This window comes from Procambarus clarkii, chromosome 45 (genome assembly GCF_040958095.1).
Source record: "Procambarus clarkii isolate CNS0578487 chromosome 45, FALCON_Pclarkii_2.0, whole genome shotgun sequence".
Classification (NCBI taxonomy): Eukaryota; Metazoa; Arthropoda; class Malacostraca; order Decapoda; family Cambaridae; genus Procambarus; species Procambarus clarkii.
This window is the reverse complement of record NC_091194.1, coordinates 31,969,658-31,983,091: the sequence shown is the minus strand read 5'-3', so window position 1 is coordinate 31,983,091 and position 13,434 is coordinate 31,969,658. Positions and strand designations below refer to the sequence as shown.

At 43.6% G+C, this 13,434-nt stretch overlaps 3 protein-coding genes across 3 annotated transcripts in view; all 3 read right to left on the bottom strand.

Annotated features, from left to right (window-relative positions):
• Positions 1–7,514, bottom strand: part of LOC138350331 (myb-like protein X) — a 165,753-nt gene extending 158,239 nt beyond the window's left edge. Inside the window, exons 1-2 of the mRNA XM_069300957.1 lie at positions 7,352–7,514; positions 2,377–2,779 (exon numbers count right to left, since the gene is read on the bottom strand). Of these exons, the coding sequence (XP_069157058.1) occupies positions 2,377–2,779; positions 7,352–7,514 (566 nt within the window). The remainder of the gene's footprint in view (positions 1–2,376; positions 2,780–7,351) is intronic.
• A 903-nt stretch (positions 7,515–8,417) lies between these two features.
• On the bottom strand, positions 8,418–8,816 carry LOC138350330 (uncharacterized protein FLJ40521-like). Its single transcript, XM_069300956.1, has one exon. It carries the CDS (start codon positions 8,814–8,816, stop codon positions 8,418–8,420), a length of 399 nt encoding a protein of 132 aa, XP_069157057.1.
• Positions 8,817–9,099: 283 nt separating this feature from the next.
• LOC138350329 (uncharacterized protein FLJ40521-like) lies at positions 9,100–9,822 on the bottom strand. Its single transcript, XM_069300955.1, has one exon. It carries the CDS (start codon positions 9,820–9,822, stop codon positions 9,100–9,102), a length of 723 nt encoding a protein of 240 aa, XP_069157056.1.
• Between the last annotated feature and the right edge of the window lie 3,612 nt (positions 9,823–13,434).

Below are 13,434 nucleotides of genomic sequence, written 5' to 3'. Positions count from 1 at the left end.
AACTGGGGCACATTCTGAGGGTCACTAAAGGTGGCATTACGTAGAGAGTCTTTGAAAGCTTTGAGAGGAGTACGGAACTTACGTCCGTAGAGCATCTCATAAGGAGATACTCCTAGAGACTCATTGGGGAGACTTCTGAAAATGCACATAATGAGGTCAAGTTGTTTATCCCAGTCCTTCAAGGTTTCATTGCAAAATTTCTTTAGGAGTGCTTTAATAGTCTGATGACTACGTTCAAGAGAACCCTGTGAAGCAGGATGATAGGGGCTGGACAGTACCTGTATGATGTTGAACTCTTCCAGTGTCTTCTTGAAGAGATCACTGGTGAAGTTGGTGCCAAAGTCACTTTGAACCTCTCTTGGAAATCCATACTGGGTGAAGATCTTCAATAGTTGTTTCACCACCGTAGCAGCCGTAATGTTCTTTACTGGAACTGCTATGGGGAATCTGGTGGTAGGACACATGATAGTTAATATATAGGCGTTGCCAGAACTGGTCCGGGGTAAAGGACCAACACAGTCTATAATGAGTCTGTGGAAAGGTTCCGCAGGCACCTGGATAGGAGTCAATGGAGCCTTGGGAATAGAGATGTTAGGTTTACCTGTCATCTGACATGTATGACACTGTTGCACGTAACTTTTGACGTCTTTAAACATACCTGGCCAGTAGTAGTCTTGTCTGATTCCGTGGTAGGTTTTGTTAAAACCATAGTGAGAAAGTGCTCCGTGGGCCAGGTGTAGAATATCGGGCCGTAGGCTGGTGGGAACCACTAGTTGTTCGACATTTGCCCAATCGTCATCCTCCTTCAGCTTACTGGGTCTGTACCTGCAGTAGGGCAACTGATTCTCTAGGAAGAACCCAGGGATACTGTCAGGTTGAGTCTCAGCCTGGAAGAATAATGGTGTTAATGAAGGATCCACCCTCTGTAACTTACGGAACTCCAACATAGTAAGATTCGGTGGTAGATTCTGAGGGTCTTGAGGGACAGCGGTTGCAGTAGAGTCAGCTGGTTGCGGGCGTGCAGCTTGTGCACGGGTGGTCACCAAAACCGGAGGAGAAACTTCATCACTTTCTTGGACCTCTGCTGAAACATTCTCAAAGATGGGATTGTCCACTACAGAGTTACACACCTGGGGTTTGTCCATGATGATCAGGTTGGAAGGTTGCAGATCTTCTGCCAAGTCATTGCCCAGGAGAAGTTGCACCCCAGACATGGGAAAAGGCTTTTCCCTGATGGTGACTTTGACTTCACCGGTCACGAAAGGACAATCCAGGTGGACTCTGGCGAGTGGATACGGAGTCGTAGCAGTGAGGTCAGTGATAAGGACGGTTTCTCCGGTGCAGGTGACGTTAGGCACAGCCGATTTCAATATTATTGATTGAAGAGCCGCTGTGTCCCTCAAGATCTTCAATTTGAAACGTCCCTCCGAATCTGTACTGCTGGCAGAGACAGTTCCAGGATACAGGTGTTTGCTGAAGAGAGAAAGATCTTTAACAGGAACACCAACATTCATCAACGGTTTATTGGACTTAGGAGGAGTCGGTTTGGGTTTAGGAGTTTCATTGCCTTTGTATTGAGCTTTTCCACATTTATCCATGGTATGTCCATAGAGTTTGCAATACTTACAATACAATTGAGAGCTTGCTTGATCGGTACTCACTTTGTCATAACTATACCAAGACTTCTTACTGGAAGGTGGATCTGGTGTTAACCGATGGATGAGGCTGTAGGTTTCAGCCGACTTCGCACATCTGATGTAGTCGGTTTCTTCTTTGTCTGCTAAATATAAAAGGATGGAAGGGGGAACACGTCTAAAGAATTCTTCAACTAGAATGAGGTTGACGAGTTCTGAAAATGTAGAGACATGTGCTGCTTCCAGCCATTTCATGAAATATATTTTCTTTGTATTGGCAAATTCTAGAAAGGTGGTGGTACTTGCCTTTAGATAATCACTGAATTTTCGTCTGTAGCTTTCGGTGGAGAGAATGTAGGCGTCCAATACTGCTTGCTTCAGGGTCTGGTAGTCATTCTAAGACGCTAAGGTACTGAGAGTAACTGCAGCCCTACCTGTGAGATGCACTCTGTGAAGGGTAGACCATTGGTCTTCAGGCCAGCTAAGTTTTTTAGCTAGAGTCTCAAAAGTGGTGAAAAACACGTCTATCTCTGTCTCAACGAATGGTGGCATTAACATACTTGCATGGGAGACATTGAAACTTACGGGAAGACTAGCGGTAGCTTGTTGGCGCTAAGTGTGGTGTGTAGTTTCCAAAGTGAGTTCTTGTTGACGATATTCGAGCGCACTATCAGCTAGCTGTTTACTGTGCTCACGTTGTATCTCCAGGTCACGTTTTCTTGCTTCAAGCTGCTCTCTTTACCGCTCACGAAGTTGGGTAGCCTCTTCTTTCTTTAGGGCCATCTCTCGTTCTTCTTTCTTTAGGGCCGCCTCCTCTTTCTTTAGGGCAGCCTCGCGTTCTCGTCGTTGTAGAGATTCTTTCTCATATGCAGCATGTTCTTGCAGTTGTTCCCGCTCGATTTTTGCTAGTTCAAGCTTCAATTTCATAGCTGCCAGAGCATGTTTATCTGCAGTAGAATAGTTTTCGTGAGCTTCAGAGTCTATCTTTCCTTCATCTAAGAGATAATCCAAGATTAAATTATGCAAGTCATTTTTGTTGGCTCCATGGGGAACATCTAGGTGATACTCGTGTGCAAGAGTTTGTAATTCGGTCCTCTTGGCTCGACTTAAGTTCCCTACTTCACTTGCTGGGTCGTTACGAAATGCTTGGAGACGAAACATGGTGAAAAAAAGCAAATAAATGTACAACGAATATACTGGTGATAATGTAAGTGTCAGTAACAAGATGACTTGGCAACTGGTAACTATCCTGTGGTAATTTAATATTTAACAATTAACGTTAATATTAGTATGGTAAATGATTAGTCAATCAAAATCGCAGGAAATCTTGTACCCGGTACTCAATGTAAGAGAATAAGGGCAAGAAAATCCTACTAAATAAATGAAACCGATAGTTTCTAAAACAAATGAAACATTTAATTGTTTCAAAAGTGAATAAGGTAGTCCAAGAATGTAGGGATACCTTGCCGAGTCTCTATAGGACAGAAGCAAGGGTTTTCCTACTAAATAAAATATGATACTTACAGAATTAGCGATCTTTGTGCTCTGAAAAAAGAAAGCTAATTCCCTACCTAAGTAAATATCATCATCTCTGACCGACGTGTAGGGGTGCGAGTGTCAACTGGTGACGAGAACTGCTGTTGAGGTCCCAACTCAACAGCGTAGTCCGCGCTAGAGGACTATGGCCCTCTGTATCCTCCTTTGGTCGGATTGCAGAAGATAGGGTGCTGTGACCCGAAGACAAAACAAAGTACCAGGGTACCAAAATGATGATCTGCCGGAATGTGAGAAATATCCTAGGGACGAAAGGTGGAATACACGAGCAATAACACGGAGGGAGGGATGACCAATTAAGAGAATGACTGAGGCCTCCAGTCACCACGTAATCCACAGTTATCCAACACTCACAATATGCTACCCTCGGAAAGCACAAAATACACAGCACCATATAAATTTTAAAAGTAATGAAAATATTGAAAAGCAACTGTATCAAAGCCAAGTACACTTACCACAAATTGATGTTCTGGTACTAGTACCTGAGTGAAGCTCCGTGGACAGGCCCCCATAAAAATGTGACGGGAAAGTGTAGAAGTGTAGGTGTTTGGCAGTCCTCGTAATGGCTGGTGTCAATGCCTATCACATTTTAGAAAAAAAAGATCGACTGCTTGGCTGTTGTCTGTGGTAAAGTAAGGGAAGACACACAAAACACATAGTATGAACAATGAAACTTTAATTAACTTTAAAAATTATGAACAAAGAGAATCCCTTGGCTACGTACAGTGCAAACAAACAAGTAAAAAAATATAACATAAAAATTAAGAACAAGGGTGACGTTACTCTACAAATAAAATAAAAACAAAAGAATGATTAAACAGGTGCTGAGAATATAGCACTAGCTGAGAACCTCCACCAATAAACAGAGCGTATATCAGTTGGTTGTTCACAGCTTGAGAGCACAAGGATATTCTAACTTCAATGGCTGGTTCAAGCCCAGACATCGACTTGGTAGAGGGCGCTGAGGTGCAGGTGTGCAGTTGGCGGGTCACCAATAAGAAGCAGGCAGGCTAGATTGGTAGTTTGCTAGTTGACGACAGTGGCGAGCCGGCATGGAGGGACTGAGGAGTGGGGGAAGTTTAGGGTACGTTTGCCTCCTGGTCAAAACGTTTTGTGCTACTGGTAGACGTATCTTGAAGGTAGCATCTTAGTGTTGTATATATATATATGTAACTTTATGTAGGGAAGAGCAGGCTCAATCTCTCTTGAAAGAGATTACCGTCACAATATGTTCCTTAATGGAGCCCTGTTGCTTATGCATTGTTAATCCCCTGGAAAGACATGTTGTTGTCTTGCCTATATTCTGAGTTCTTTGGGGCTTGCATTCTCCAAGTGGGCATTTAAAGGCATAGACGACGTTGGTCTCTTTTAAAGCGTTCTGCTTTGTGTCTGGAGAGTTTTTCATGAGTAGGCTGGCCGTTTTTTTGGTTTTATAGTAAATCGTCAATTGTATCTTCTGATTTTTGTCTGTAGGAATAACGTTCCTATTAACAATATCTTTCAGGACCCTTTCCTCCGTTTTATGAGCTGTGGAAAAGAAGTTCCTGTAAAATAGCCTAATGGGAGGTATAGGTGTTGTGTTAGTTGAATGATAGGAGTATTTGTATTACTAGACCAGATAAAGGTAGGGGTATAGTGGTTTTGGACCAGTAAGATTATGTGAATAAGGTTGAAAGGTTGTTAGAAGACCCCTCTAAATTTAAGTTGGTTGATATAGACCCCTTTTCGTATATTTTGAAATGTGAGGATAAACTAAATAGAGTTTTAAGAAGTCTGAAACTCTTTTTGATTATACAAAATTACTTGCAACTGGCTCTAAGCCTGGCATCTTATACGGGTTACCTAAAGTTCATAAAACAGGTATACCGATTCGTCCTATTTTATCAGCGATTGGCACTTTTAATTACAAACTGGCAAAGTTTCTGGTTCCATTAATAGAACCATTATCGCATAATGAATTTACTGTGAGAAATTCTCAGGATTTTGTAAAACAACTTTCTTCTTTAAATTTTGAGTTCCCAACTATAATGGCCAGTTTCGATGTTGAATCACTCTTTACTAATATTCCTCTGTTGGAAACCATTGATATTTGTGTAAATCAATTATTTGCTGACACTAATTTAGTGTCTGGATTTTGTAGTAAAATATTCAGACGGCTGTTAGAAATAGCGGTTAAAGACTCCGTCTTTATGTTTAATAATAAATATTATAAACAAATTGATGGAGTAGCAATGGGGTCTCCTTTAGGTCCTGCACTGGCTAATGCTTTTTTGAGATTTCATGAAATAAATTGGCTTGATAAATGTCCTTTGGCCTTTAAACCAGTCTTGTACAGGAGATATGTAGATGACACTTTTTTGTTATTTAAGGACCAATGTCATATTGAGAAATTTATAGAGTATCTTAATACAAAACATAGTAATATACGGTTTACTGCAGAGTGTGAAGTTGATAATTCATTGTCGTTTCTTGATGTCAAAGTGAATAACCTTAATGGGTTCAACACTAATGTTTTTAGGAAACCAACTTTTACTGGTTTAGGTTTAAATTTTAATTCTTTTGTTCCTGCTATTTTTAAGAAAAATGCAATTAACACTCTACTGAATAGGGCCTTTGTTTTATGTTCTAATTGGAATGACTTTGACCAAGAAATTAATTTTCTTGTGAATTTTTTTCAAATAATGGTTATCCTTTGCATATGGTTTATACCTTTATAAGGAATTTCTTAAATAAGAAGTTTCATCCATCGTGTAGGATTACTACAGTAGAAAGGGATATTAAATATATTAAATTACCATTTTATGGCACTATTAGTTTTTCTGTAAGGAGTCGTTTGAGGAGACTGTTGCAGCAGTGTTATCCTCAAGTAGACTTTAGATTTATTTTTGTCAACACAAATACCATAGGCTCTTATTTTATGCAGCCAGGTATGGTGCTGCCAGGTGTGGTGCAGGGAGCGCCAGCACACTGAAACAGGTGGGGAAGGGAACTATCAGGGGAAGGCACAAAATTATTACAATTAGACAGCACAGGTAATAGGTCAGGATAAGGAGTTGAGATGGGACGGGGGTAAAATAAAATATGGCAACAAATGTGCTTCTTTGCATTTTGGTGGTTTTCTAGAAAAGGAAACAGTTAACCAGTGCAGTAAATATTTTCCAATGAGTAGGAATACAGTGAAAGATGGAATAGTTATGAGGAAAGCAAAGAGCAGAACATCTAAGGAAAATATTGGTTCATGTTAATTACCCAATGGCTTACATCATCAGCTATGCCAGTCATTACTGCTTGATTTTGCAATAAGACTTTTCTGAATTATCCAGATTAGTATATTAATTTGGTCAATAAAAAAGTTCATAATAATAAAAATTTATTATATAGTGGTGCCGAAATATGCAAAAAGCTGGTTGGCTTGGTCACGTTGCCTGAACATAACACATAACACAAGACTGAAATATACAGGTAAACGAATTGCCTAATCGACACGAAATTGACTTTTAAACAAAGATTTCCATGATAAATGATGGGGGCCCAACATGATTGGTTGAGATACTAGTTTGTAAACGTGTTTAAGAAATATGGTGACATCGAAAGGTGTTGTATACATCCACATCAACTTTCACAGTACTCTACATCAGGAGGCTTTGTATGCAAAAGCTGGCTATAAGAATTTGATGAAGTAGCTAATTTGATTTTTAACGCATGTTTTGGAAAAAAGGCAATATCAGAATTAGATGGACGACGTCAATTTGCTGCACACAGGACCACTTGTGTACAAAAATGTTCGATTGCTTAGTAGAGGTTCAGTCTATGGATGAAATTCGTCTGTTCTTAAATTACAAATTCTCTTGTCAAGAAATATCTGACGCTTTTGTTTCCCGACTTGATACTTTTGGTAACTACTGATCTTACGTATCTGATGATACAGGCAGTATCATCCTCCTCATCGCCTCTGGTGGATGATACTGGCAGCATCCTCCTCCCTCTCCTCGTCTCTTGCGGATGATATAGGCAGCATCCTCCTCCTCCTCCTTGTCTCTGGTGGATGATACAGGATTCATCCGCCTCCTCGTCTTTGGTGAATGATTCTGGCTTCATCCTCCTCCTCGTCTCTGGTGGATGATACAGGCTTCATCCGCCTCTTCGTCTCTTGTGGATGATACAGGCATCATCCTTCTCGTCTCTGGTGGATGATACTGGCAGAATCCTCCTTCTCGTCTCTGGTGGACGATAGTGGCAGAATCCTCCTCGTATCTGGTGGATGATACAGGCTTCATCCTCCTCCTCCTCGTCTCTGGCGGATGATACTGGCAGAATCCTCCTCATCGTATCTGGTGGATGATACAGGCTTCATCCTCTTCCTCCTCGTCTCTGGTGGATGACACAGGTAACATCCTCCTCCTCTTTGAGTCAGGTGGATGATACAGGTTTCATCCTCCTCCTCGTCTCTGGTGGATGATACAGGCTTCATCCTTCTCGCGTATAGTGGATGATACAGGCTTCATCCCCCTCATCGTCTCTGGTGGATGACACAGGCTTCATCCTCCTTCTCGTCTCTGGTGGATGATACAGGCTTCATCCTCCTCCTCGTCTCTAGTGGATGATACAGGCTTAATCCTCCTCCTCGTCTCTGGTGGATGATTCACGCTTCATCCTCCTCCCCTTCGACTCTAGTGGATGATACAGGCTTTATCCTCCTCGTCTCTGGTGGATGATACAGTCTTCCTCCTCCTCTTCGTCTCTGGTGGATGATACAGTCTTCCTCCTTCTCTTCGTCTCTGGTGGATGATACAGTCTTCCTCCTCCTCGTTTCTGGTGGATGATACAGTCTTCTTCCTCCTCTTCGTCTCTGGTGGATGATACAGGCTTCATCCTCCTCGTCTCTGGTGGATGATACAGTCTTCCTCCTCCTCTTCGTCTCTGGTGGATGATACAGTCTTCCTCCTCCTCTTCGTCTCTGGTGGATGATACAGTCTTCCTCCTTCTCTTCGTCTCTGGTGGATGATACAGTCTTCCTCCTCCTCGTCTCTGGTGGATGATACAGTCTTCTTCCTCCTCTTCGTCTCTGGTGGATGATACAGGCTTCATCCTCTTCGTCTCTGGTGGATGATACAGTCTTCCTCCTCCTCTTCGTCTCTGGTGGATGATACAGCCTTCCTCCTCCTCTTCGTCTCTGGTGGATGATACAGTCTTCCTCCTCCTCTTCGTCTCTGGTGGATGATACAGGCTTCATCCTCCTCGTCTCTGGTGGATGATACAGTCTTTTTCCTCCTCCTCGTCTGTGGTGGATGATGCAGGCTTCATCCTCCTCGTCTCTGGTGGATGATACAGTCTTCCTCCTCCTCTTCGTCTCTGGTGGATGATACAGTCTTCCTCCTTCTCTTCGTCTCTGGTGGATGATACAGTCTTCCTCCTCCTCGTCTCTGGTGGATGATACAGTCTTCTTCCTCCTCTTCGTCTCTGGTGGATGATACAGGCTTCATCCTCTTCGTCTCTGGTGGATGATACAGTCTTCCTCCTCCTCTTCGTCTCTGGTGGATGATACAGCCTTCCTCCTCCTCTTCGTCTCTGGTGGATGATACAGTCTTCCTCCTCCTCTTCGTCTCTGGTGGATGATACAGGCTTCATCCTCCTCGTCTCTGGTGGATGATACAGTCTTTTTCCTCCTCCTCGTCTGTGGTGGATGATACAGGCTTCATCCTCCTCGTCTCTGGTGGATGATACAGTCTTCCTCCTCCTCTTCGTCTCTGGTGGATGATACAGCCTTCCTCCTCCTCTTCGTCTCTGGTGGATGATACAGTCTTCCTCCTTCTCTTCGTCTCTGGTGGATGATACAGTCTTCCTCCTCCTCGTCTCTGGTGGATGATACAGTCTTCTTCCTCCTCTTCGTCTCTGGTGGATGATACAGGCTTCATCCTCTTCGTCTCTGGTGGATGATACAGTCTTCCTCCTCCTCTTCGTCTCTGGTGGATGATACAGCCTTCCTCCTCCTCTTCGTCTCTGGTGGATGATACAGTCTTCCTACTCCTCTTCGTCTCTGGTGGATGATACAGGCTTCATCCTCCTCGTCTCTGGTGGATGATACAGTCTTTTTCCTCCTCCTCGTCTGTGGTGGATGATACAGTCTTCCTCCACCTCGTCTCTGGTGGATGATACAGTCTTCTTCCTCCTCTTCGTCTCTGGTGGATGATACAGTCTTCCTCCTTCTCTTCGTCTCTGGTGGATGATACAGTCTTCCTCCTCCTCGTCTCTGGTGGATGATACAGTCTTTTTCCTCCTCCTCGTCTGTGGTGGATGATGCAGGCTTCATCCTTTTCGTCTCTGGTGGATGATACAGTCTTCCTCCTCCTCTTCGTCTCTGGTGGATGATACAGTCTTCCTCCTTCTCTTCGTCTCTGGTGGATGATACAGTCTTCCTCCTCCTCGTCTCTGGTGGATGATACAGTCTTCTTCCTCCTCTTCGTCTCTGGTGGATGATACAGGCTTCATCCTCTTCGTCTCTGGTGGATGATACAGTCTTCCTCCTCCTCTTCGTCTCTGGTGGATGATACAGCCTTCCTCCTCCTCTTCGTCTCTGGTGGATGATACAGTCTTCCTCCTCCTCTTCGTCTCTAGTGGATGATACAGGCTTCATCCTCCTCGTCTCTGGTGGATGATACAGTCTTTTTCCTCCTCCTCGTCTGTGGTGGATGATACAGGCTTCATCCTCCTCGTCTCTGGTGGATGATACAGTCTTCCTCCTCCTCTTCGTCTCTGGTGGATGATACAGTCTTCCTCCTCCTCTTCGTCTCTGGTGGATGATACAGTCTTCCTCCTTCTCTTCGTCTCTGGTGGATGATACAGTCTTCCTCCTCCTCGTCTCTGGTGGATGATACAGTCTTCTTCCTCCTCTTCGTCTCTGGTGGATGATACAGGCTTCATCCTCTTCGTCTCTGGTGGATGATACAGTCTTCCTCCTCCTCTTCGTCTCTGGTGGATGATACAGCCTTCCTCCTCCTCTTCGTCTCTGGTGGATGATACAGTCTTCCTACTCCTCTTCGTCTCTGGTGGATGATACAGGCTTCATCCTCCTCGTCTCTGGTGGATGATACAGTCTTTTTCCTCCTCCTCGTCTGTGGTGGATGATACAGTCTTCCTCCTCCTCGTCTCTGGTGGATGATACAGTCTTCTTCCTCCTCTTCGTCTCTGGTGGATGATACAGGCTTCATCCTCCTCGTCTCTGGTGGATGATACAGTCTTCCTCCTCCTCTTCGTCTCTGGTGGATGATACAGTCTTCCTCCTGCTCTTCGTCTCTGGTGGATGATACAGTCTTCCTCCTTCTCTTCGTCTCTGGTGGATGATACAGTCTTCCTCCTCCTCGTCTCTGGTGGATGATACAGTCTTCTTCCTCCTCTTCGTCTCTGGTGGATGATACAGGCTTCATCCTCTTCGTCTCTGGTGGATGATACAGTCTTCCTTCTCCTCTTCGTCTCTGGTGGATGATACAGCCTTCCTCCTCCTCTTCGTCTCTGGTGGATGATACAGTCTTCCTACTCCTCTTCGTCTCTGGTGGATGATACAGGCTTCATCCTCCTCGTCTCTGGTGGATGATACAGTCTTTTTCCTCCTCCTCGTCTGTGGTGGATGATACAGTCTTCCTCCTCCTCGTCTCTGGTGGATGATACAGTCTTCTTCCTCCTCTTCGTCTCTGGTGGATGATACAGGCTTCATCCTCCTCGTCTCTGGTGGATGATACAGTCTTTTTCCTCCTCCTCGTCTGTGGTGGATGATACAGTCTTCCTCCTCCTCGTCTCTGGTGGATGATACAGGCTTCATCCTCCTCGTCTCTGGTGGATGATGCAGGCTTCATCCTCATCGACTCTGGTGAATGATACAGGGGATCTTTGAGATCTTTGGAATCTCTTGCGGAACTTTAAACCCGAACAGTGCAGCAATGAGTATCCTTTCCGTCTGTGGCACAAGATGCTGTTAATTCCCTGCGAAATGGAGGCTGTCTGTGGCACAAGATGGAGATGGTTCCCTGAGCAATGGAGGCTGTCTGTGGCACAAGATGGTGATGGTTCCCTGAGACATGGTGGTTGTCTGTGGCACAGCCACCATGTCTGCGAATTATGGCAGCCATGAGCTGCTATAGTTCGCCGAAGGTCTATTAAGCAGAAGGAACACAGGTCAGTCATTAATAATAACAAGGCCGTGACTCTGAGAGTGCCAGCGTGAGGAGGACAAAGTGCCAATGAGATGGTAATTTATGGAAGAAGAAGCTGTAGTTACGGGAGTGTAGCAGTGATGTCTGCTTCACTCTACCTTCTGGTTGGTCTCCGTAAGGCTCACGTTTCTAGCAAAAATGTGTTGCATGATTCTTTCTTCCGGGGAATGAGCCGTGGTAAAAGAATTTGTTGTTGAATATTTGATTACGAGTGACTGATGATGTATTGTGGTGGTGTCGTCAGAGGTAGTATGGTGGACCATCTTCCTCCTAATGATCTCTTCACTTGCAAGCAACAAGATAACCAATATGTTTAAAACTTATTATTTAATATTTTACTTAAATATACAAGAGTTCTTACATTCGTGTGAGGCCACTAGCACGCATAAGCGTTTTGGGCAGGTTCTTAATCCTAATTTTCCCAGGAATACGACCCCGCCGAATCGTTTAAAAACCCGGTTCACTGCTGGGAGAACAAAGGCTACAAAAATGATTTCCGCCTGGTCAATCCTCCCCGGTCAGGTTACGAAACCCAGGATAAAGCGCTCGCAAAACGCCATTCCAGTGACTGTTGACTATGGCAGGGTCATTGCCGCAAATTAAATAATAAATTATTAAATCGGTTTACCCTTTCTCCAATCAGCCCTGTACAATAGGGAATTTTGCTTAGTATGAATGAAACCTAACAAAAAACTATGTAAAACATTCTTTTTATCTACCCTAAAATATTACAATTACAATTTCACATTTGTTTGCATAATTTATGTTTGGAAATACTTTAGCTTGCCTGTAAATTGTTTGGCCATTTTCTATGACGATCCTTTCTGCCCGTTTTTTATTGTTTCAAGTCTTCCTATGGTTCTCTTTTATTCGTTATCTGCCTTGAAATAGATTGTAAACGTTTTTTATTATTCTAAATTCACTAATACTAAATTTAATTTGGTGTTACTCATTGTTTGTTGCAGAATAAATTGTATATTTGCGTTCCTTTTTGTCACCCCTCGATTACTTGAACATTTTAATACCTTTTAATAATATATTTAATATCTATATCAAATTTAATAATCTTTGTTTCTGCACTATTACACATGTACATGTTTACTCAGTTATCATTACCTGCGAGTACTTAAGGCACTTTACCCTGGCCACACCCATGGGCCTTCTGGGATCATCACGTCCCTGTATTTACTGCTCACAGGGGCTAGATTCACGAAAGCACTTACGCAAGCACTTACGAACCTGTACATCTTTTATCAATCTTTGACGCCTTTGTTTACATTTATTAGACAGTTTACAAGTATGAAAACTTGCCAATCAACTGTTGTTATTGTTATAAACAGCCTCCTGGTGCTTCGGAGCTCATTAACTGTTTAATAATTGGAAACAAAGTCGCCAAAGATTGAGAAAGTCTTGTACCAGATGAGGGGAGACGCGGTGGTGGTGGCGGCAACACACACACTTATTTTAATACCCTTCAAAATGTGGTCTTGGTCTAAGTGTATCTCCTCTCTGTCACAGGAGGACAGTCAAATAGCTTAATGCTTGATCTCAATTTCATTTGTATGTTAACCAATGGGGCAAGCTCGCCTCCAGCAGTCACTGGTGAACTCATCTAGTTGTGTTGACCAATTCAGCCACGTTATTGTGACTCATCGCCTTCATCTAGTTGTGCTTGCGGGGTTGTGCTTCGGTTCTTTAGTCCCACTTCTCAACTGTTAATCTGATTTTGTACAGATTCCTGAGCCTATTGGGCTCTATCATATCTATATTTCAAACTGTGTATGGAGTCCGCCTCCACAACATCTCTGCCTAGTACAGAGGTTCCCTTTAAAACAGTCGGATTCATTTTCTACTCACAATCGAGAATTCCGGGTTCGAATCCCGGGCGGCACCGAAATGGCTGGGCACGTATACTTTCACCCTTGTCCACATAGCAGTAAATAGGTACCCAAGAGTTAATCAGCTTGTTGATTGATGAATGATGCCGCCGGAGGCGGCTAGTTTAACTTGCACCCCCATACTCATCCTGTGAGTGGTAG